We start from the raw sequence: 26,037 nt of genomic DNA, 5'->3' as shown, positions 1-26,037 counted from the left end.
ATGTTTGTAAACATTCAGGATGCGCGCGCAGGGAGGTGGCAGAAAGCAACCGGGAGCCCCAGCATTTACAGCGAGGGAATGACATCAGATGCGGTGCAGAGTTTGTTGTTATCTTAGAAACAAGATATATTACTTACATATTATATATATATTATTTACATAATGCTTACAGCATATTATAACAGCTCGTCGCCCAGTGACAAGAACAGTGATTCAGCAAAATTAACGTTAAAGTGAGCGGCGTTCGTCTGACTGGTCCATTTGCGATAGCTCCCTCCCAATGAATATTGGATAAGACGAAGTGACCGAGCATCCAGCCCCAAATATACAATCTCAATGAAGCTCCGAGAGATTTTACAAGAGAGAAGTTAAAGGTCTACAAGTCTTTGGATGCCAACAATGTTGTTTTTGAGGTCATGTGCAATAAATATTGCTCCATGATGACCAGATTCAAGAGCTAAACACCGAGATTCCGCCTAGCCAAAGACAAGGAAACAAGACGGAGCTAACGTTATACAAGCCCTGGGTAATTAATCACCAACACACAAAACGACTGCATTCTGACAGTGAACTACACCTGTACGGCAGGGTATGTGAACCTACACATAGAGGTAAAGTTGGTTTTATATTCGCACATTCAGACTTTCTCCTTAATAATATAATTTCATGAAAATATTATTTGCAAACTCTAAATAGCGAAATCACATTAGCAACAGCCAATGACTATCAAAGAACAACATTGTTCACATTCAAAACAGTGTTAATGCTGTTTTCAAGTCACACTTGCAGCTTATTTCAGACTGAATATTCAAAGTGCCGTGGTAAACAATATAGGGAGTGTGTCACAAGTTGTCACTGAATGAATGTGTGAATATAAAACTAAGTTTACCTTAATAAACGTAACTTTCACGTTTCATTCTTAGCATTCAGCATCAGCAGTTTAATTAACCATATGTAACTGTTTTTGCTGAAATCATTTCTGCAATCAAAAACAAGTGATGTGTCTGATTCAGCATAGCGTGAACTGACCTGATATAACATGAGAACTGCAGAGTCCAGCATTTTACCTCCTCACTTCATTCAGCTCCCATTTAGCCAAAGACGTCTGCAGTCGGTATTAAAGCAGTGTGTGGTGGATGGTAAAAGTTAAGTTTTCCATTTTTGGACTCGAATTCGGCATCCTACCGCACAACACGATGTCTTTCCCATTGCAGCCTGTCTGTTTTTTGCAACTGGGGACCCGTGTGACGTCATGTGTGACGTAGGTTGGTAATTGGTCTATTGAAAAGTGTTTCAAAGTAGCAGTATTTGCCTAATTTATTTTGTAAGAAATACTTCATTGTGCAACCTTGGAGGAAAATCTTTATTTGATGGCTAAAATTTTTAAAGAAAGCAGCATATAATAAATCTCATCTGGACAATTCATTTTCTTTTCGGCTTAGTCCCTTTATTAATCCAGGGTCGCCACAGCGGAATGAACCGCCAACTTAACTTACTCTGCCTACTGACGGCAAATGGTTTAGCATCGGCAGTGTGAGGTATTTCCCTTGTACAGTCAAACCGATCAGCTTTTCCTTAATTTAAACTATTTAATTTGACCGTTTACTCTTTTCTTGTTCACAATAACAAGATATTTTAAGTGAGAGTTTCAAAACTTGTCTGAGATTACTGCAAATTCACTACACATCTATACTGACATACTGGTGTTGTGGAAAGTTGCGCTGGATCTCGACAAACATCTTCTAAGTTTCAAAAAAGAGGCTGAGGTCTTCGAAGTTGTCAAGTTGAAGCAGTTTATTGTTACAGCAGAGTTGGTTGATCGATCTCTCTCCCACAAATGTTCAAAAACCCACAGTTTATACACAGGTTTTTCCCCATAGTCATCATGAAACAGTGGTGTAGCATGAGCATCACGTTATTTCCAGGCTCCAATAGGATTCTAGCCTTTATATTGATGGCTGTATGTTTTTCTGTTTTTGCATATCTTACAGGTCATAATTCAACACGTTTTAAATGATTCTCCCTATGCATGCTATTGCATTGCAGGTTGAGCAAAGTTGTTTTTAAGTTGTTTTTGTCATGGTCAATACATCAATACATGTTGCATATGCTGTCTGAATGGTCTTACTTTACCGCTGTTTACTTCTGTGTGTTTTGCTCTGCATCACTTGACTGTATTTCTATATGTTTTAACAGTGTATTTTAATAGTGGCAGATTATACAGTGATTATATAGTGATTACATAATAAAAGTTCCTCTGTAATTCTCCTATACTGGATTCAAACAGCAATCAATTTTGTTAAATTGACATGCAAATGTACAGCATAGTGCAAATTTAACTACCCCTTTATTGACCATAGGCTGTTGAACAAACAGAAACGATAGAACGCGATGACATCAGTAATATGCAAATTGACATATGACGTAATTTAGCAACTTTTCAGGCAGAGCTTAGCGCCTTTTCGTTGAAAATAGTTGGCAAAAGTGACGCTTACACTTACACTTATTTTATGCACTGTGTTTGTCATGAAGTTATCTGTAGCTCAAATGACGGCATTCTGTATTTAGCTTTTCACTTGTACGGTGGCTCTGAACTGTCAAAACACCTCTCAAAGCAATTTTTTGGATACGAAAAGCGGAAAAAACGAACCCGGTTTGAATTTTTAAGTGACGGATGAAAGTTTTGGAGGCAGTGTGTCAATACAATTTACACAACGTGAGGTCAAATTTATTTTTTAACGTGCGAAATTTACGAATGAAAATTTCCGATTCAGTGTGCATTAACCTTTAGTGTCAAAGCCTTAAAGGGTCAGTTTCAGAGAGTCATAAAACATTATTGGTGTTTTTTGAGCTGAAACTTCACACACAAACACTCTGGGGACACTTAGGCCCCGTTTACACCAGTGCGTTTTAGTTTTAAAATGACGTTTTTGAACATATCTCCGTCCACACTACGCCACCAAAAACGTATATCACGTGACCATTCGCGGACTCTGGGCATGCACGTTCTAGTATAAACAGAAAGCATGCGTCTCGCTCGGCATTTGGTTATTGTTAGTCAACAAACGCCGGTTGAACATTAAACGCGATGGCGAAGAAAGCAAGAGAGGTGTTTTTGTGGACAGACGACGAAGTCGAGTTGTTACTAAACGTAACAAATGAATAACTGCACAATGCCGCCTAAAACAGACAATAGTGCAAACAACGCTCCCATTTCTGTGCCCATGTTGTTGTTTACAGTGAAGGCTGGTCCGCTGTCTTCCGGTAGCGTTAAGACATGTCTTATAGTCATGTGATAGGGGCTTGACCAATAAGTGAAGGATACGCAATGACACAAAAGCTCCAATCAGGTAGCGAATCTCAGCAGCCCCGCCTCCGATTTCAGATGTCTCCGTTTTCCCTCATCCACACTGAGACGGAGCAGCAGCGTTGCAGAATGAAAACGGCCTCTCCAGCGTTACCAAAACCCTCAGTTTTTGGCACTTGAAAACTCTGGTGTAGTGTGGACGGATGGCGTAACCGTTGCAAAACTTATGCGTTTTTAAACTAAAATGCACTAGTCTAAACGGGGCCTTATTTTACATCTCGTAGACAGGGGTGTAGTATATCCCCTTTATATAAATGAGACAGAAAGGAGGCGTGTTTGCATGTTGTTTTATTTTGTCCTGCATGTTGACAGCAGTGGTGATGGTCAGATATCAGCGAGCATGATGATCGGTGTGTGTTCTGCTCTTTACCACGGTGAGAGTGTGTCAGCAGGTCAGCAGCTGGTGGACATCACACATATGATGGACCAGAGGCTGGACCCGGGGAACTTTGGGTCCAGAATGAGGTCGTCAAGAAAAGCCTGACCTTTTTCTCGAGCCTGAGCCGAACACATGGCCTTACGCCACAAATCCACCAGAGAGCCGCCTGGAGACACACCAGCAGACCAACAGATCAAATCACAAACAGACACATGCACTACTGACAGATACTACTCCCTGTGTGTGTGAGAAAGAGAGAGTCAGTGTGTGTGTGTGTGTGTGTGAGGTTTGTGTGCATGTGCATGTTTTTGGGACATCAGGACACTAGTATATATAATGTGCTGAGAGTTTATTTCATAAACATCTGGCAAACAACCTTCTCCAGCGAAAAACACCATTGTGGCTCACCACATTGTTGTATATTTGCTGCAGACAAACACTGAATGAACAATGTTTAGCCCTTTATCAGATGTGGCACCAAACAGTTGTGCTTATCATGCTTATAGTCTTAAAAATCTCTCGGAGAGTGATAGTACAGGTGCGGATATATCTGTGCCAGCTCTGCCACCCAACCATCCAGTTTATTCATAATGCAAACTTAATGTTGTTGTGTTGATTTGTTCTCTGGTCTGACTCTGAACTGTATGGATGCAAAGCACCTCAAAGAAGGCGGAGCTCCAAGACATGCTCACTGATTGTGTAACTTTCACAGACCAATGGCAGCTCAAAGGTGTTCAGGAGCCCCAACTAGTTCACAAAAAGTTCACTTAGAGTGTTTTTTGAGGGTGTAGTGCAGTGTAAAGGGTGTGTTTGAGAGTGCAGTGCAGTGTAGGAAGTTTGTTTGAGAATGTAGTGAAGTTGAAAGAGTGTATTTGAGAATGCAGTGTAGTGTAAATAGTGTGTTTGGAGGTGTAGTGCATTGCAAAGTAAGTTTGAGGGTGCAGTGCAGTACAAAGAGTGTATTAGAGTGTAGTGCAGTGTAAAGAGTGTATGTGAGAGCTAAGTGCAGTGTAAAGAGTGTATTTAGAGTGTAGTGCAGTGCAATTTAAAGAGTGTATTTGAGGGTGCAGTGCAGTATATTTGAGATTGCAGTGTGGTGTATTTAAGGTTGCAGTGCAGTGTAACGAGTGTAGTGCTGTGTAAAAAGAGTGTATTTGAGAGTAGTGCAGTGTATAGAGTGTATTTTTAGAGTGTAGTGTAGTGCAGTGCAGTTTAAAGAGTGTATTTGAGGGTGCAGTGCAGGATATTTGAGAGTGCAGTTCGGTGTATTTATGGGTGCAGTGCAGTGTATTTGAGGGTGCAGTGCAGTGTGAAGATTGTAGTGCAGTGTAAAAAGTGCATTTGAGAGTGCAGTGTAAAGAGTGTGTTTGAGAGTGTAAAGAGTGTAAATCTTGTTTTACTGACCCAGCAGCTGGTTGATGCTGTTCATCCAGCTGAGCATGTAGAGTGCGTGGTTCTCTTCAGTGCTCAGATCTGCGATGTTGGGTGGACTGTCGGCCTCCTGCAGGACTCGGCTGGGCAGATGAGACATGAACTTCCCAGAGCGCTCAATGCTTGCGTGGTAATGAGCCGCCGATATAAACGCTCCCAAGTTCACGCTGCTCTGCTGAAAGCTCACCTCAGGAGATGAGTACAGCTTTTGCCTGAAGAAGAAGATGAAAAATGAGCCTTTCTAAAACTATATCAGCACTGGTTTACTGTCGGGGAATGGAGGGAGAAGGGAGCTCTTTACAACAACAGTACACACACAAAAACATACTGGGTTCCACACATGAAGGAACTAAGTTAACTTTTTATTTTTTACAAATTTAAGTGGATTTTGACATAAAAAGTTATCACCTTATCACGTATTAGTACATGCTTGTTAATTAACACATTAGCAACAAGCAACAAAAAAGGTTAAAGAAATAGAAAAACAAAGGCTGCACATTAGAGCTGTTGTGCACCATGGCTGGGATGGCTGAGGCCCTCAAACCCCTGAATGGGGTCCTGCGTGTGATGTATTCTGACCTTTCAGTGCAAGCCCCAGAGGCGGTTTGTATAGACTCCTCCTCGGCAGCCCACATCAGGCCCAGAATGCTGTCCTTCTTGTTAAAATCACTTTCCTTGGACTGGCTGACCTGCCGCAGAGACTGCACACACACCCAAGTGCTGACCGATTAAACGTGCTTCATCTGGCACAACATCCAACAGGCTTATGTATCAGAAGTTGCCAGTTTATGATATGAACAAAGCAGATGTTGAGAGGGCACTGTTCGTCCAGTTTCCTCATTCAATTGGTTCTACACTTTCATGAGTTCTTTCTTCTGTTGAACACTAAGTTTATTTATAAACTAATTTAGAGAAGATCACATGATTATGATTGACCACTGCTGGTCCTACATTAGTGATCACATGATATACTAATCAGATAAATCCAAACATAAACACCCAGATTTCCTTATCTTAGCCATCTTTATCTTGAAGAAGCAAATCACTGATCAAGCAAATACTCATCCAATGACTTCAAAAGAAATTGAACAAAAGCAGCAACAACACCAAGTCCGGCCATGACTTTCTAGAGAGCCCTGTTTTCCCCAAGACACCAGCCACAGCTTAATGCAATGAGCCCCTCCAAGATTCCAAAACGAAGCCCAACGCCCCTGCAAGAGGCCACCGACTCATCCACTCATCCTCTTCCAGATCAATATTGATATCATTCACCCTCCACCTTAAGACCCCAAAACAAATCTCCTGCTTCATCCTAAACTTCAGCTGAACTATGCAGGCAAATCTCAGACCTTGGAATTAACGCCCCACACACCCTTAACAAACTGGAATTTCTAAAATAGTACTCTAAGATCACCATGGGCTTTTAACACTTTTCACCCACGTCACCATTAAAAAGAATTCCACAGAAAACCAGCTCTCGACACGATCCATACCTCCCTGCCTATTCTCACCCAGCCAGCATTTGGATAAAACAAAAACAAAGAGCTAAAAGGAGCCGAGGCCCCAGACACACTCCCGCAAGACTCCAAAAACCCGAACCATTTACTCAACATCACCCAACAACAGGACGTTCACCTGGACAATCCCAGGTCTCACCACTTCCCCACCCAGCCTTATTCCACCTCCTTTCCCTGGCCACCAGCCCCCCTTTCAAGCTCTTTCATCAGTCCCCCTGTCCATACCTGCCAACACTTTTTTTCCCAGGAGTCTCCCATATTTCAGACCCATCTCCTGTTTTGTTCTGTCTCCTGGAAAACTCCCGGAATTTCAACCCGCTTGCGATTCCAGCATGAGCTTGACTCCGCCACTCTCTTCTCCCTTTTCTTTCCAGCATGAGCATGACTACGCCTCTTCCTCTTCCCTCCAGCATTGAGTCTGACTCCTCTACTCCTGCCTCAGCTAATGCACAACTCTGCATTTCCTCTTCTTCTCCAGCGCAAGCTCAACTCCTTAACATTCTCACCCCTTCCCCACCAGCTTCTCTCTTTTCCTAGCTCCTAAAAAAACTTAACTTGCCCATCTATGACTCCTGCAGGAGTGTTACCCCAAGCTTTGACTCCCACAGGAGTTATACCCTCGTCCCATCTCTTGCAGGTGTCTTCACTGCCTCCTCCCTTTCCCAGACTCCTGCAGGATACTTGCCCCTGCAGCTCTGACTCCCGCAGGAGTGTTACCCTGAGCTTTGACTCCCGCTTTTAAATCCGCTGTTGAGATGTAGCATTTGAGACTTTATTTGTCAGGTTTTTGTCAAACTCAAGCTGCTCCTGTGTGCAACACTAGTTTCTTCCACATCTCATCCAAATCTTTCTGTTGTGTTTTGATGTGATGGTTGACTGTTGTAGTTGTGCAATAACTCAAATCATTTAGCGTAGTTTTACGGAGCTGTAATGTGCTCAAAACCTGTCGGCACTACTTTAGCTGTGCATTTATCTGACAATAACCAAACACTTCAGAATGACCATCAGCCAATCAAAATCAAGCATGTGTGTGCATGAGCCACATTAATTTCAATAAGAGTCTTCCAAACGGATCAAATCTAAAGGTTAGTGTGCATTCAGAGATAAAAACGGCACCTGAAAAAAGAGGTGCCATTTGGCCATGGTGTTGGGGTGTTTGGTGGAGCAGTCGCTGTAGCTGGAGCAGTAATCCTGAGCCACTTCTGCTGGGACCTGAATAAGCATCTGATGCCCTCCGCTGCTAACCACACCAGTCTCCACTGCCGCCAGGAATGGCAGCACAGACAGGTAGTAGTTTACACCTGCACACACCAACAAAATGATGATAATAGGATTCAGAAGATGTACAGAATCTTTAATTATATGACCCATTCCAGAACAGCAAGAATATTTCAGGTGTTCCATTCATTTTCTTTAAACTGGAATGATATAAGGTACACATAAAGTATAATTTACAGGAAACTGAGGTCATTATTATTGTAAATTAATGCAAAATCCATAACTGTGATTGGGAACATTTGATTATTACTAGTGTGAGTCTTTACGGTAATGTTTTCAAGACTAAGACCCAATCCCTATTCTACCTGTTTTTTATTCTACTTTTTTTCTCAGGCGGTGCCACATGCTGTTGGGTTGGGTGAAGTGGCAGGGCCGGAGACGCAACTGCAGAGATAGACCCCACAGCTTGATGACGCACTGAACCAGGTCCACTATGTAAAGGACAATCGCCTACACCTTGCCCTACCCTAAAGTTTCACAGTAGTATGGGCATTACTTTAGTGTGCGGTACAATGCCCACAACATAGTGGACCTGGTCAAGTAGCAACACTGGACACGTGACCCTAACCCCGATGCTAACTCTAGCGATAGGTCTGGAAGTGCTGGTCTGAGCATGTAGTTAGGTCTGCAGGCCTGCAGCTTCATAATGTTGAATTCAAGGGCTATCTCGCCCTTCCCTTTAGCTCTATGCCTTCAAGTTAAAGAGAATCAGGACACCCCTACTCCTTCAAATTAACATCAAAACAAGGGGTCCCTAAATACACATACAAACATTAGATTTCAGAGATAACTTGATATAATTCAAAATTGTTCAATAACATTTAAACTTTCGAAAAATAATAGGTGTATCTAGAAGATGCAAATTGAAACCAATTTTAGAATCACACATATACTGTACACATCTAGCGGTGCAAGTAAAGACTACAGTATACTTACATCCAAAAAAGCTTAGAGGAGAGATGCAGACCGGATCTGAAGCTTCAGATCCACATGTGCTGCTGCTGTCCGGGGTCGGGTCCGCCAGCCGGCCTGCGGGATCAACACGCACGCACTCAGACAACAAGCACAGCAGCCACTTACACTTTTATTGAGCTAACATTATCAACTTGACTTAATTTTCTTCACAATTCGCTTCATTGTTAAATTCTTGCACTGTATATGTCTATGCTCATTGTGTGTACAGTGTTTAAGTTCATTTATTTGCACCTGCACTAATCATCACGTCATCGCAATCTCTTGCTTCATATGAGATCAAATGATGGCGACTGCTGTAGTTATTTCAGTTGTTATTCAGTTGTTTCAGTGTTATTTTTGTTGGTGTTTATCTTCAGAAAATCAATGAAGGCAACAATATCATGTTATCATGATGATCTAATGTGGCAATAAGATCGTAACTGTACTGTACATTTACACTGTGGCAATATTCATCTATGTAAACACCAAAAAACAACATTAACATTAAAGCAGACACTGTAGAATCTCATTCCTAGCCACTAGATTTTCTGACAGGGTATTCCAGTGTGATTGAGTGACAGAATATTGTGGGACTGCTGTACAGGATATTTTTTATTTTAGCGTTTTTTCTTTTAAAGGGTGACACTAAAACACAAGCTTGGTTATAAATATATTAAAACATGCTTGTTTGATGTAAAAATTCACAATAATGACAAAAAAACTAATTTGTGCATCTCCTGACATGCTATGCACCCGCTGTAGATGGTGAGCATGATTTTAGCATTAATTAGCATGTTGTTAGCATGTTTCTAGCATGAATTATCGTGTTATTAGCATGTCCCTGCTGAAAAATCCAGCTTAAACCAGCCTAGGCTGGTTGGCTGGTTTTAGCTTGTCGGCCAGCCTGGTTTTAGAGAGGTTATGGCCATTTCAAGGCTGGTTTCCAGCCATTTCCAACCTGGTCTTAGCTGGTCAGGCTGGAAATGGCTGGAAATGAGCCTGGAAATGGCCAAAACCCCTCTAAAACCAGCCTGGTCGACCAGCTAAAACCAGCCTAGGCTGGTTTAAGCTGTTTTTTCAGTAGGGGTTTCTAACATAAATTAGCATCATGTTAGCATGATTTCAACATGAATGAGCATGTTATTAGCATGATTCTAGCATGAATCAGCTTGTTTCTATGTTGTTAGCATGTGCTAGCATGAGTAGCATGTCAATAGCATGTTGCTAGTATGTTTCTAGCAAAATTAGCATGTCAGTAGGATGTTAAAACTATTGGTATGTGTTAGAACAGCTAGTAACAGTCTCAGTTACTAAAATTGGTTGCTAGGGACTGGCTAGTAAGTTTAAAGGTCATCAATGATTGGCTGCTGGCTAGACTGAGTTGAATGAGGCAAGACTCTAGACTGTATGACAGTCTGATCCACAAAGTTTGACCCAATGTTAAGTCAATGGGACTTTTGGGAATTTTCTGCATCATTTTTCTGCAAACAGAAAGTCAGATCAGTTAGAAAAGACATAGCAACCTGAGTCAGACCAGTTTGAAGGTTGGACAAAAGTTTGAAGTATGTAGCTAGAAAGGCTTAGGAGGAGATACACTTTAAAATTAGTCTCAGAAGACGGAAGATTAATTATAAGGTTATGTAGAATATCAAAATGGTGGCTTTCTCAGGCCACCATAACCCAAAACATCTTTAAAAATATCTAGTTATTTATTATTTACTGTCATCATGTCAAAGACTAAATAAATCAGTTATTAGAGATGAGTTATTAAAACTATGTTTAGAAATGTGCTGGTAAACAGAAATTGGGGGGAAAATAAAGGGGGGCAGAATAATTCAGAATTTAACTATATATTAATGAAACTTCCTGTTAACCAGGCATTGAAATCACAGCCAATTAGCTAGGGTGTTGTTTCCTACAGTGCAAAATAAAGGGCACCTGATTTGAGTTTCCAGCCGAGCTGCAGAGGAAGACTCCAGAGTGGATTCTCCTGCTCCCCGGGGCCCATGGAGCTCATGTAGGCATTAGTAGCGTTGATCACCATTTTCAACATGGTCATCCTCTGGGAGTAGACCCACGGGTTTACCTGGACCCCCGTGTTCGATATGGGCAGGTGGGATAGATCGCTGGGAGCTTTTCTCCATTGAATCGGCAGTCCATTCTCAGTCACTACTGCTGCGTGGCTAAACACAGCCAACAAGAGCACAGCGGCCACTGATCGCAGGAAACCCATCTCAGATATCTAGCAGGACTGCTGAAACACTGAGTCCAGCAGAGAGGAGCTTTAATCAACGGGCAGCACATGGACTTTGATCCCACATGGAGACAAAACCAAACCAGTGTGGGTGGAGAAAAACACACCCACTGCACAAAAACATGCTTTAGTCTCGTTTCCACGCCAAATATCGACAAATGGCAAATACCAAAGAAGGTCACACTCAATAACTCATTAAACGAATCACGGGAGAAAAGAAAAAACAACCGATTTGGTTATGAGCCTTCATCAATCCCAGCTAGCAAAATTCATGTGCCTCACATCCAACCCACATACCGCATGGAATGAGGGCACTTGGCACTTCCGCTCCTGTTTGCCAGATCTAAGCCACAATTAAACCACAGCAACATCACATATCAGCCAGAATTCAACCAAATGAACCAGAACTGACCCTATTCTGGGCCACAGTTTGCTTTTATTCTGGCCCCGATCCGGCCCACCCCAGCCACTTACATCTGGACCACATACTGAATGGAATGGTGGCTCTAAGGCGGTCTACTTCTGTTTGCCAGATCTGGGCCACAATTAATCCAAAGCAATATCACATATCAGCCAGAATTCAACCAAATGAACCAGAACTGACCCTATTCTGGGCCACAGTTGGCTTTTATTCTGACCCAGATCCGGCCCACAAACTGAATGGAATGATGGCTCGAGGGCGGTCCGCTTGTGTTTGCCAGATCTGGGCCACAAATAAGCCAAAGCAATATCACATATCAGCCAGAATTCAACCAAATGAACCAGAACTGACCCTATTCTGGCCCAGATCTGGCCTATACTTACATCCGGGCCACATACTGAATGGAATGATGGCTCTAGGGTGGTCCACTCCAGTTCATGTTCCAGTTAAGAGAATGAATTGAAAAAAAGAAAAGACTGTTCAGTTATGGTAAAGACACATTCAGACCTCAACAATCAGACCTTGCACCTCAACAATGGTAACACTTAAAATATTCATGCTGCAATGCATGCTGGGTGTGGCAGAGTACAAAAATCCCAGCATGCATTGCAGTATGACTACATTCTATAGCTTACTGATGCTCCAGTTTTGATTATCCGCTGTTGATTCTGCTGTTTATGTTGACGCTGTTGATTTTGACACTTTTAGTCTCCTGTTTGTGATGTCAGTGAGTTTTGTTCATGTTGTTAATTGTCACCGTTGTTGAGGTTCATACGCTGATTATTGATGTCTCTGTGAGCAGACGTTGAATTATAGAGTTTTTAGCTCATAAACCTTCATAATTCTGTGGCATGCGCAAGTATGATATTACGGTACTTTTAGTAATGGATTAAACACTGTTTTACAATCATGAATTATATCATCACACTACAGGTTGTGCCTCACTTAAAACAACATTAGCATCCCCTGACATTTTATTGTTTTGGGTTGTTTTGGCTGGTTTGCTGTAACGAATTCACTTTTCAAACAAAGTTCTTACAAGTTACAGCGGCCCAAATAAATGTATATTAAAGGTTTAAGCTGTAAAAACACATTGTAAAATGTTAAAATACATTTTACACTGTGTATGTAAACTACATGAGTGGACTGTAAAAACACAGTATGCGGCTGACAACCCAGCTGCCGGTTTTATTCTGTAAATGTACAACAAATTGTTTTGCAGTGTTTATTACTACCCATCAGGGCCGGAGTGGGACTCCTTTTCAGCCCTGAAGTTTCAAGCCTTAGACCGGCCCCCCTCAGTTCACGACTGACTATATTAAAATAAGGTCATTTCCAATTCAGTTTCTTATGACACGATCACGTCTTTTTCAAGAAAACAGCTGCTTTAGAACTTCAAATGTTCCACAACCCTAACTGTATTATATGTCTTTACAATAAAAATTACAAAAAAATAATAATTACTCAGGTGAGGTTTGAACACAGGTCGGCAGCGTCATATCGCACAGTGCTGACCACTGGACCACAATGGCACTATTATGTTTGGAGGAAAAAATAAATATTGCAGTGTTATCCGCAAGGCTGCATTTTGCTTACAGGGCTGCGAGACAATAAATAAAAAGAGCAGAGCTGCAGCTAAGAACACCCGCCCTCACGGCCAAAAAATGGACCGGCCCACCAGGAATTCTCCCAGTCCTCCTGATTAGCCAATCCTGGCCTGCTACCCATATCTGCCATGTCAAAGAGCTATGATTTGACCCCTATAGTTATCACCCCTTTTATGACCCCTTACTTTTCCGGATATTCGCCAAAAGTGGCCCACATATGTCTTCAGATAACTGGGCCACATTTGCACTTACACATGTGAGCCACTTTTTTTCCAATTGTGGCCCACATTTGTCCATCATTTGGGCCAAATTGATCGTTTTCCACATTAGGCTGACATTAGGGAGCGCGTATGAAGATAGTGTGGGGTTCGGTGCCAAAAAGCTAGCCGGACTATACCAAAAAGTCGAGGAGCTGCTGTAACTTGTAAGAACTTTGCTTGAAAAGTTTGTTCATTACAGCAAACAAAATCAAGTGAGGCACAAACTGAAACAATATAATTCACTGATGTTTACCGATGTCTACAGCGGACCGCTCTAGAGCCATCACTCCATGAGGTATGTGGGCCGGATGCAAATGTCTAGTGTGGGCCGGATTTGACCCACATGAATTTTGGTAGCCGGGCAATGTTCTGCAGAGCAGGGGGTGCAGTGTTTACCAGTGCAATGTTTAAATCAATAAGGGTTTTTTTTCCAGACTATAGTGTATTTGTGCAGTCAGATCTGCAGCCAGTCAGAGTGCAAGTGTGATATAACAAGAGTAACTGAGGACAACTGGGCATTCACACAGGCCTGACGGTGAAGAATTAGACACTTAATTTCCTGTAATTGAGTAGTCTTTCTCACGAGTTGTGCTTTACTGATTAGATTAAGGGTTCTTTCACACCATTCATATGCATTTTTCATGTAGTTGCTTTGGGCAGGTGTGAAATGTAATTATTGCATGATTGTCAAACCTGTAGAATAATAATAATTTTTAAAAAAAGAGTATAAAAGCATGCCCAATTACACAAGACAGGCTTTCTGCAGGTTTCACAAAGTCAAATTTAAGAATTTTAAAGACCATTATGAATGACATTTCAGACATGTACAGAGCTAAACACGAATGCCCCATTCACACGGGGCTTCAGCGTCAACGCTTGACAGAGGGCGTGTCTGAAGTTGGAGCTGATGCGATCGTCAAAGCAGCGTCAGCCAATGAAATTAGTCAGCAATAGACCACTGTCTGAGCTGGTGTATTTGCATACAGTGATCTGATTGGCTGATGCTTCCATCGGTGCTTGAAAAGTTGAGCTAGTCCCAACTTCTGCAGCAAGCAACGCCTCTGAAGCGGCGCCGACTGATCCACAATGCAGTTCGGCAACGCCTGACATCACCCATTCAAAGTGAATGGAAAGCGTTGACGCTGACGCCCCGTGTGAATGGCGCATAAGGCTTTATTCTAAAGGCCCGGTTGGTCCATGCAACTTTATTTCTCAGCCAAATATTTGAAGTAATATCAAAACAAGCAAGCTCTAGTTTTTTTACATTTTCAACATAACTTTTCTAAAAAATAAATATAAAAAAAATTCTTTAAAATTACAAAAAATTAAATGTATGCACAACAATTATCAGTATTTTTATAAGCAGGTTCTTTTATACTGGAAATTAATTTACAAACATAATTTTCCCCCACATAATTCCACAATTTGGAACAATAGGCACATTTTACATAGAAACTATTTTTTTTCTACAAAGATTGGTGGGAGGGAGCGAGGGTGAGATTTTAAATCAGATTTTTTTTTAGACTAATATAACTTTGAATGTGATCATAAGCAATACAACTGGGTATTGAAATCTATTCCGAAGACATTTGTGGCGTTGACATGATGCTCAATTGGTACTAATGGCCAAGAAAATCTCCCCCACACCCAGGGGCGGACAGGGACAAAAATTCCGCCCTGGCACTGTAGCCACACCAGCCCACATCACCACACCGACACAGCCCCACCCACGGACACGCACATTCACTATTTATTTTGGTTTAAAGATGGTGAAATAATATGACATTCTTGTCAGATTTTGATTATGTTGCCGATTGGACAAATGCTTAACATTTATTATTATTATTTTTTTTATTATCATCATCATAATATCACATCTAGCAAGTGATAAAAGTTGTCTGCACTTAAGTACAATACATGTTAAAAAAAAAAAAAAAAAACTGACCGGCCCACATTTAAAAATTGGTCCGGCCCTTCTGGTATTTGCCAGAATTGCCAGATGGCCAGTCCGCCCATGCCCACACCATTACACCACCACCACCAGCCTGAACCAGGATAGCAGGATGGATCCATGCTTTCATGATGTTTACGCCAAATTCTGACCCGACCATCCGAATGTGGCAGCAGAAATGGAGACTCATCAGAGAAGGCAACATTTCTCCAATCTTCTGTTGTCCATTTTTGGTAAATTGTAGCCTCAGTTTCCTGTTCTTAGGTATTTTCTATTAAGTGCATCTCACTTATTATAGGAATGTCCTTTTGTTCAATCCGTTTTAGATAAAAGTGCTTTTTTGAAAATGCTGTCATTATCCAAAATAATCTTCATCGTTGTGTAAGAATCAAAACACCCTGTTTTGGGTTTTACATTAAGATATATTGGAGAGTTTTATATCTATAAATGTAAACCTCTTTATAGCATATTCAAAGAAGTATCAGCCTAGAGCAGTGGTTCTCAAACTGTGGTTCGTGTACCACTAGTGGTACGCGGGCTTCCTTCTAGTGGTACGCGGAGTAATGAAATATGTCATGTACATGCTACATATAATTCAAAATTGATCAAAAATTATGTATATAATGTCATATGACATGTAGCCTATATTTCTGATGTAATCTGCCACGGTTTTTTTTAACTGTGCAGAGTTGTAGCTGCTTTACTGGGCCTACTACGCTTTTGTATCTCAATACCGCTCATTTTGGTGGTACTTGGAGAGACTATTTTTTTCTGAGGTGGTACTTGATGAAAAACGTTTGAGAACCACTGGCCTAGAGTGATGATTAAACTCCTAAAATGTGTGCTTATTGCTTTGTATTTTTTTAGGCCTATTAGTTTTTGTTATCATTTCTGTCATGTGTTTGTTATATTTTTAATTCATAATTCACTGATTGTTTAAAAATGAACTAGTTTGTTGAGACTGTTTTCTGTTTTATTTGTACGGAAAATCTTTTGTTGTTATAAATTTTAAAATGAGGATGACGCAGTGTGATCAGTGGGGCCAGACGGAATCTCCGGACATTTTTTGCTATTTCTGCTGAGAATTTTGGTAAAAATCTGCGAAATTATTTTGGGAGTATCATAACTAACAATCATATTTGAAAAAAAACTTTTATTCAATGTTTAAAATGCCAATCCAATTAGATTATTTTTATTTGGTAAACAAAGCAAGTATCTCGTATCTCTACTAAAAGACAGAAAATATTACTGTACAAACTGCGTTGCACATAAATCAGATGAACATTTTCATATTAGTCAATAATAATACTGTACTTAATTTAAAAAAACTGAATAAACTTATATTTACTCAAGTAAATAAACAGAATTAATGATGGGCTAAAAATCTGCGCGCACAGATTCCGTGTGGGCCTAGTGATCGGTCATCATCTGAGTGATCTACCACAACTGAGGCCCCAAGTGTCCGGCTAGACGGCTCCGTTTTTAACTCCGTCCCCGCCTTTACTCTTTTAATCTCCTTGATCACTTAAAACTTATTTTACTAAAATTTTATTTTTGAAAATGAAGACTGGCGTCACGGTGGCGCAGTGGGTAGTGCTGTTGCCTCACAGCAAGGTCGCGTGTGCACCTCAGTCCAAACACATGCACTACAGTGGAATTGGGTAAGCTAAATTGTCTGTAGGGTATTAGTGTGATGAGTATGTTTGGATGTTTCCCAGTGATGGGTTGCAGCTGGAAGGGCATCCGCTGAGTAAAACATGTGCTGGATAAGTTGGCGGTTCATTCCGCTGTGGTGATCCCTGATTAATAATACGGACTAAGCCGATAGGAAAATAAAGGAATGAAAATTAAGACTCCAGACATCCTGCAGGAAAACTCTGGACTTGGCAACCCACTATGTTAAAACACTTTCCCGCAATTTTATTAAATTAAATAATAAAATATATATACATTTGTTTTCTATTGTGCAATTAATTACATTGTTCCCAGAGTCAACATACAAGTCGTTCAGCAGAGACCACAATAATAGTTAGTTTGATCAGCTCTGCGTGTCGGTCAGGTATCCCCACTGTCTGAGCAGCGCCCTCCGCTGTCCTGGTGGAGTGATGAAATACTGCTTCTGCTGGTCCGAGTAGCGCTCCTCTGCGGGCACGATGTCCCTGTAGCTCCAGTCCCGCCAGCGGAGGTTAAAGCTCTCCAGCAGCCGTATGCGCTCCTCCTGCGTGCACACACAGTCTGCGGGATCCCTCTGCTGAAAACCTGCTCCCGCCTGCACATCTCTGAACACCAGCAGCGCTCGGATCGCAAACCAGCCGCCCAGCTGAGGGTGGACACAAACTCCAAACATCTTCTGTGTAAAAGGAGGAAGACTTCAGGTCAGAAGACATCCAACACGCTGACAATAGATAATATATTCAAAAAGAGGAGACGCCGTAAGCCTGCTTTATACTTCTGCGTCGAGTGATCAGTGTGACCACCTGTTAGCATAATACTTCTGCGCGCTGTTTGTATTTGCAGAGGAATAACACCTCCGAAATGCTAGCTGGCAGTAGGTGTTTATGTTCGTTTAGTTTTTTCTGAAAGCTTCCTTAATGTACAAGTAGGGCTGGGCAATATCGCAAAAAAAAATCTAGGTTTTTTATAAAGTTTGACCGATTCACAATTTCGATTGTTTTTTTTATCATGTAACTCAGTGGTTCTCAAAGTGGGGGTCGTGGGACAATCAAGGGTGGGGGGGTCACCTGGTGATTTCAAAAAATCTATTTTTTTTAAACCATAAGATTATCCATAACCTACTGAAAAGAAAAAAATTGTTGTCTATAGTTACTATATGCTTTACAGTTACTATATAGTTACTATAGTAGCTTATAGTTACTAGTTCTATTGGAAAGTGACCCCTGGGGTAATTACATTATATTAAAGACACAGCAATAGCGTCAGAAGCAGCAGATTGATTTTATAACACCAGGTTAAACTTTCTGGCCCATTTACAGCACTGATATACATTGAAAAAATTAAAACAAGAATAGACTTGTGTCTATTAGTGTGTGTGTGCGCCATTGCATTTATAACCACTGTATATATAACAACCTGAGAGGAAATTGGGGGTCGCGAGTCACTGGCATTGTCATTTTGGGGGTCGCTGGCTGAAAAGTTTGGGAACCCCTGGTGTAACTAGTCAACTTAAAACATTACAACAACATGACTGAAGTAACATTCTCTTTATAAGTCACTTAAAAATCCATCTGGTTAAGGAACGTTGTGTTTTTAATGGCCATGCCGAACATAAAATGGTCAACAAGGTGTAAATAAATGTAAAACAAATTCCCGAGTTAAATAGCGTTGCAGAAGATTTGAATAAGAAATATTCGTGTAGATATTGCAGTTGCAGGAATACAGAGAGGTTTTTTGCAAGTTTTGCTGAGTCTAGGAAAGATTGGCTGTCAGCTCGGCTTTGTCTTCTGATTGAATGTCAGGTTGTAAAGCTGCTGCCTTTTCCTTATAAAGATACAGTGGAAGAAAAGGACTGAACACGGAAACTGAAGCCTAATTTAACCCAATGTGTGAAGTTGTGGACGTATAGCAGGAGCAAATACAAGCACCAGATGTGTGTCTAAAATAAAATAATATATTAAATCTATTTTTCTTTTTTTCCCCCTTTTAAATATCGATCATTTGATGCGCTTTGCTCCACTCTCTGTATTATGCTGGCTGATCTGTCTGGTCTTCAACTAGGTCCGCTAAATGACGTCATGGGGGCGGCTACTTTCATTTTCACATCTACAGTCCCTCACCTCTGCTCGTGTTCAAACCAAAAGATCAGCGCGGTTCGAACTAAGACCAGTGCGGTTTTTCACATGACAGGTTTTTACGTCCTTCATACATGTTGAGATCGAGTTTATTGACGATGAGGGAATATGTCTTGACAATCCACACAGATGTGACTCAGACTAATGCAACAAGTAAAATCCTACATAACTTCACGCTTTAACAGGCAGTCAAGCAGGTCGCACACCAGAAGCGCCACAACACGGCATGCACATGACAGTTTAAACTATCACACACCAGACGTGCACGATATTTAACATGAAAATAATCAGATGGCGCTCTGTGGCTCGGCTGAAGTATGAACTGCATCCTCAATTGTGGCTGGGCGGCGCCGGTGTGTGTATAGAAACCTGTTTAGAATTCTAATATCCATGGCGCTGCGGGGCACGTCACTGAGCGGCGCTTCTGGTGTGCGACCTGCTTCATAGGTCCAAAGCGCATTGGTGCCATTATAATGTATCAATTTTTTATTTTTTTTTTAAATCGCGATTTCTTGATTTAATATAAAATTTAATTGTTGTCAAAACGTAAATTCGAATTAATCGAAAAAATCGGCCAACCCTATGTACAAGTAGCTCACACTCGCACATTTTGAGGCGGGAACCGGCGGACATGCAACAACTTTAATCATAAGGTAAACATAAAACATCAGTCTCCATCTGGAGCTCCTTCACGAGACTCCAAACAATCACTCCATCGGGCTCGCAGTCCCGAGTCCCGCCCACACTGGTCAGCACTACCAAGCCGACCAATCACAGAGCTTGCGCTACGCGTTGTTGTGGCATATAGTCACATTTTTTTGAGAGCTGCGCGTCAACATCCCCGAAGGCCCCGGCAAGGGCTATGCGTCCACGAATAGGGAGCATACGCATGCACTTGACACAGAACTGTATTCTACTCCACTGCAAATCAAGTAAGCCTCCAACTACATCCCAATGGCTTGTGGATACGATGTATTTTGTAAAGTAGGTTCGATGCTCTGGGAAAACTCATTCCTCTAAAAAGTGCCAATGTTCAATCATTTTTTAGATGTTTTAAGTCTCTTTAAAGGTTCACGAAACCCTCCAGTACTTTTTTTTTCAGATGTTAACAGATTTGTGTGTGTTGAGCATCAGCTAAGACAATGTTAGCACCTGTCAGCTTTAATTGTGGAGAAAACTGGATAATTTTGAGCTTTTGTCAGCTGATTTCAGCTCCGGGTTTAAAATTATTTTTGGGGCGGATCAAAATCGGTGACGTCGCGCAAAACTGCAAGTGCAGTGATGACACGTCGGTTTCTCATTATTATTCATATCGGAGTTTTCTTATCCTGTGAGAAGAGCCGGCTTCTTAATTATTCATGACTGCGCATGCTTTCCGAAGGCAAGACAGACCTGCCAGTGCCAAGCTGTGAGACACGTTGACGACTGGGTGAGACTGAAGATTGAAAGACAGCACATTATATTTGGTAGAGAAGCTCACAACCGTAATATTTTCCGATTAATCACTAGTTCTGATGTAATAAAGATGATTTAAAATGTCTATAGAGCTTTCAAACAGTGTATTGGCATATAAAGACTGACCTTCTCTCCCCATGGCGGATTGTGGATGTCTGATGTCTGATAGTAATACGCTGCTCCTGACACATGGGCTGCAGTCTGGGCAAGAAACTTGGGCTTTCGGCTGGGCAGCATCTCATAATCGTAGCTGACATCCACAGACTGATTAGCGAAACACTGAATAAACAGAGAGAGGGAAATTAAAGAATCCAATCAGATAGAGGGATTATAAGGGTTTCTGTAGGTTTAAATGTGCTGTATGTCAGTTTTTGACTCTCCTAAAGCAAAGAAATTGCGTAATATGTTTGTAGATGTTTCCGAACATGCATGCTTATCTGAAAAACAATGCTGAAGTCAGATAATCTGCTTTGAGAATGTGCGTAACGTCTGTCTTTGTTTTGGTCAGTACACAGAACAGTGCACTCACTGCACTCCAGCGATATAATAAGGTTTATAATCTAATGAATCCATATTAAACCTCTTTAACATGATTAAATGCAGATGCTGAATCACTGATATGTGTTGGTTTGCACTGAGTCTCAGTTCTGAAGTTTAATTAATTTTGTTTTCCAGATCTGAGGTGAACCATCTGCTGCTGCTTTCAGTAGTATGGCAATAAATGTCTAGTAAAATGACATTCAAACTCACATTATTAGTATTAAGCACTGAATAAAGCACATGAGGTGTACCTGAGGTGATCAGTAAGTTTTAAAATATAAATTTCACAACTTAAATCAGCCTCAAATTAGCCTTCAGGCTCGATTGTCAGGCTTGGTGTTATCAATCTGGCAACCTGCGCTTGCATGTGTATGCAACCATGAGTGCAATACCTAGTTCAACCACTGGGTGTCAAACTTACTGCACCTTTAATAAAGCTGTGCTTAGCTAAAACTACAGAGTAAGCAAATAATCTAAAGGAAACAGAATGTAGCAAAATGTTTGCTAAATGTACATTTATAAGAAGCACAACATGAATTAAATCAGCAAATATTCAAATACAAAATAAAATGCACAACTTATTTAACTTGGCACTGGGGAATGACTGTGCAAAACAAATATGGTTCAGTGTGTTTTAGGTATGTTCATTGTTTTATATTAAAACAACGGATTTACTGAACAAAGTGTGTTTTTTAACTAATATAATAAGAATCATGACAGAGTAATGTTGTTTTACAGTATTATATGACCGGTGGTATTGCTTTATGAAAGGTTTTATTGCTGTATGACAGGCAGTATTGGTATGACAAGAGGTATTGCTGTGTGAAAGGTTGTATTTATTGTTGTATGGCAAGTTGTGCAATGTGTTGCTATATAACAGGCGGCATTTATGCAGATTGTGTTGCTGTGCTGTACCAGAGAGATGCAGGCAGACAGTGTGTGTGCCGTGCACTGGTCTATGGGGTCTCTGAGGCTCTCGCAGCTCTGGCTCTGTAAGAAGGGCAGGAATGCACACTCAAACATGGCAGGAGTGCTGATGACCAGCACAGCCAGAGTGTCTGCTGGATACTGCAGATGATGAGCGGCGGTGAGCACTGCATTATACCAGCCCACCTGCACAACAAACACACACACACTTATCAGTCCCTCGGTGACCAGTATTTAATGCTAATTTTATTCTAATGTGATGCAAATTATATGTTGCAGGATGCACTATATATTACATTATCTCTGCATGCATTGAGCCACTTGACTAAGTGTATTTTAATCAAGGCTAAACAAGCCATACATGAGTTCTCTTGTTTGTTATTAGGATTATACTTATTACATCTGGTTTTAAATGACCCATATGCTACATTTGTAAAGCAGTTTTACTTATAGTGACTCAAGCAGAGCACACTGCAAAAAATGCTTTTTTACTTGGACTTTTTGTCTTGTTTCTAGTCCAAATATCTAAAAACTCTTAAATCAAGAAGAATTTTCTAGACAAGCAAAACACACTGTCTTGTTTTAAGATATAAAAATGTCAAAATTAAGTTATTTTTTCTTAAAACAAGCTAAATAATCTGCCAATGGAGTAAGCAAAATAATCTTATGATTAACAATGTGGTGCACTTACTATTTATATGGCTACACATGTAAATCAATTATATTTCTACAGTGGTATAATACGCTACCAAAGAATAAAATGCATGTAAATAATCATTTGTTGCTCTAAATCTCCCAATTATCTTGTCTTTAGTCAGTTGACAATTAAATGCTTAATTTTAATGAAATATCTATCATTTTAATTGTGCTAGACAACACAAAAAGTACATCTGTATCTGATAAACACATATTTTTGCATGACTTTCCTAATGATGATGATTTAGCGGACGTGAAAGTGAAACTTGAACTAAGTCCTTAATATATTTAATATTTATTTTATTATTAATAATGATATTTATATGACACGGTAGGCTTTATAGACTTGGACGCTTTAGTTAATCTATTTGTTGTTCTGTTTTACAGAGCTTGGTGTCTCCTCCCTACTGAAACAAACTGCTAAAACCAGCCTAGACTGGTTGACCAGCCTGGTTTTAGAGAGGTTTTGGCCATTTCCAGACTGAGACCAGCTAAGGCCAGGCTGGAAATGGCTGGAAACCTTGGAAGCGTCCAAAACCCCACTAAAACCAGTCTGGTTGTCCAACTAAAACGAACCAACCAGCCTAGGCTGGTTTAATCTGTTTGTTTTTTTTCAGTAGGGCTGAGATCAAATATAGTAATGCACATTTACAATATTGTCAATATTTTCTCTGCAAATAAACCCGCAATTACTGAAAAAAACTGACACAGAATAAGGCTTTTTTTGTCACATATAATGTCCTGTGATGACCTGGACATGGAGGGCTTAACAGATCAGCAATTCCCTTCTGTTGTCTTCAGTTTCAATAATGAACTCTCTCGGAAAGTTGAACAGAACTGCAGATTCACATTGATTCAACATGCAGTACTTGCGACACACACCAAAGCTGCTAGCTGGATTATTGGTGGATCTGTCTGCGATACCTTAAAGGGGTAGATTTCAAAACCTTTCGCTTTTAAAGACTCGCGGAAAGTCCTGAGAAGTTCCTCCACGCGTTCACTGGAGATCGCCATTTTTCTTCTTCTTAAGGGTGTTGATGAGGTGCATTTCCGCCTCCTAGTGGAGCGGAGCGGAAGTGGAGCATCTGCAGAAAGAAAGCGTTGAATTAATTCACAAAAAAACGAATAATTGTGTTTTTGCGAATAAGAGATGGAGAGTTTGGAACATGTTATTTCATTGTGACATGGTGCTTTCCTTTTGGTCAGCGATTCAGATGTGGTTATGGTCCAGGAATGCACATTTCCCTCCCCTCACTGTGAGGACTGTTAAGTTTGGTATCTTCCATAAAAACAAAGAGCTTCATTTTGCTGTCAATGTTCTATTATGTCTTGGAATAATCTTTATTCACAAATGCAGATGATTCAAATCTACTCCCAACTTTAATCAGTGGTTGAATGAGGTAAAACTTCTTTGCAAATATATAAAATTGGTAACTGTTAAATGATAAAATAAAAGCCCTTACGGTTCTGTCTTTTCTGCACATTTATAAGCAAATGTAATTTTTAAGGCCCCTTTATTATTTTTATTATTTATTATTGCAGTTTATTTAAAACCCTTTTTTATTTTTGAGATGCATATTATGATTACCTATTTTATTACTCAACTTTGTGATGACAGTACATACAGATTGAGTTATTTATTTAAACCAGTGGTTGAGTTAAACATATTTGTTGCTTTGTTGGGTTATTTTTTAACCTTTATTAGGTTATTTAGTAGTAACTCAAACATGCTTTTATCTATGTGAACTTTTAACAGACTTTAAAATACTTGTAATTTAGTTTATTTCAGAAAAATAAGCTTCTACTGATTTATTTGTTTATTTTTTTAGAAGTGTATTCACTTGCTGTTGATGTAAATGCATTTTAGTATTACTTTAACTGTGTGTTGCAACAAAGCATTTACAGCACACTTAAAAGCATTGTTAAATAAACAGGAGTGTACTTCTGTTCAATTTTAGAGTAAGTTTTATTGTAGCTACTTATTCATCATTGCATTCAGTGTCAGTCAGTACTAAATAAAGTATACACTGCACAAAAAGCTACTCTTATCATTTTTCAAGTTATTTTAAAGATATAAATTTTAATTCTTTCATTATTTACTCATCGTTTACACTGAAAAAAAGTGTTGCATGCAGAACTGTTGCAAACAATTTATTTGTGTTGAATTTAAACAAACAAATTAAGTTTATTAATGTTTAACTTAATTTGTTTGTTTAACTTCAACACAGATAAATTGTTTACAACCACCTTACGTAAAAAAAATTGAGGAAATCCAACGAGTCATCTCTGAATAATTTTTTTCAGTGTACTTGTTGCTTTCTTCTGTTGTCCACAAAAGAAGATATTTTGAAGCATGTTGTATACCTGTAAGCGTTGGTGTTTGTTTTTCTTACTATGGAAGTCAATGGTTACAGATTTTCAGCATGTTTAAAAAATATATCTTCTTTCGTGGTCAACAAAAATTAGAAACTCATAGGAAGATAGTAAATAGTAAATTCAATTCAGGAAGAGTAAATAGTAAGAAGCTCATAACCCCAAGTGTAAAAGCCTAAACTCACCTTAAATTGTAAACATTCCTTAAATCTGATTGGCTGATTGTAATCCTGGAACATGTCCTGTTTGGTGAAGTCACACTAACCATCTGTGCCTTTGACTTCAACATATCACTTTTTGGCAATTCATTAATTTTTTTTCATGAGTGAGAATATGTTTAGAGTTTTGCAAAAAAAAAAAAAAAAAAAAAAAAAAGCACTATTATTACTAGTATTCAGTTTATAGTGCAATGTAGTAGTGTAAAGACGTAACTGTGGTTGATTTAAGTTATTTGGCAAGTCATTGGACAACATTGCTTTCTTAGGGGGCAATTAGGCTAATATTGAGCAGTTTTGCATTATATTTTTTTATTCCTCCAAACAAAACAAAGCAATAAATTAATAAATAAACAAACAAACAAAATAAATAAATAGTTACACCCAACCTGGCAACCCGGCAAAACTTTTTTCGCGTGGCAGTCGCGTAAAACCGTAAAATCATTGATTTTGAGTGTAATAGTCGCCCAATCTGGCAACCCTGTGAAAACTTTGTGTGTGGTGGTCGCGTGAACCCGTAAAATCATCGATTGTGAGTGTAATAGTCGCCAAATCTGGCAACCCGGGGAAGCACTTTTGTGTGGGAGTTGCGTGAAACCGGAC

General features: G+C 40.1%; 2 protein-coding genes across 5 annotated transcripts; both read right to left on the bottom strand.

The window, feature by feature from the left end:
• Positions 1 to 3,640: 3,640 nt before the first annotated feature.
• leg1.2 (liver-enriched gene 1, tandem duplicate 2) lies at positions 3,641 to 11,172 on the bottom strand. The gene is given in 6 exon segments (NM_213203.1): positions 3,641 to 3,912; positions 5,151 to 5,389; positions 5,757 to 5,878; positions 7,811 to 7,995; positions 8,909 to 9,001; positions 10,865 to 11,172. Coding segments are annotated over 6 exon segments (1,086 nt in total). The 5' UTR covers positions 11,160 to 11,172; the 3' UTR covers positions 3,641 to 3,760.
• A 5,779-nt stretch (positions 11,173 to 16,951) lies between these two features.
• On the bottom strand, positions 16,952 to 23,913 carry mmachc (metabolism of cobalamin associated C). 4 transcript variants are annotated; one of them, NM_001114889.2, is given in 4 exon segments: positions 16,952 to 17,769; positions 20,810 to 20,962; positions 22,139 to 22,336; positions 23,771 to 23,913. In NM_001114889.2, coding segments are annotated over 4 exon segments (753 nt in total). In that variant the 5' UTR covers positions 23,861 to 23,913; the 3' UTR covers positions 16,952 to 17,457.
• Positions 23,914 to 26,037: the final 2,124 nt, after the last annotated feature.

Source organism: Danio rerio, chromosome 20 (assembly GCF_049306965.1).
Source record: "Danio rerio strain Tuebingen ecotype United States chromosome 20, GRCz12tu, whole genome shotgun sequence".
Taxonomy (NCBI): Eukaryota; Metazoa; Chordata; class Actinopteri; order Cypriniformes; family Danionidae; genus Danio; species Danio rerio.
This window is presented reverse-complemented; position numbering and strand designations above follow the sequence as displayed.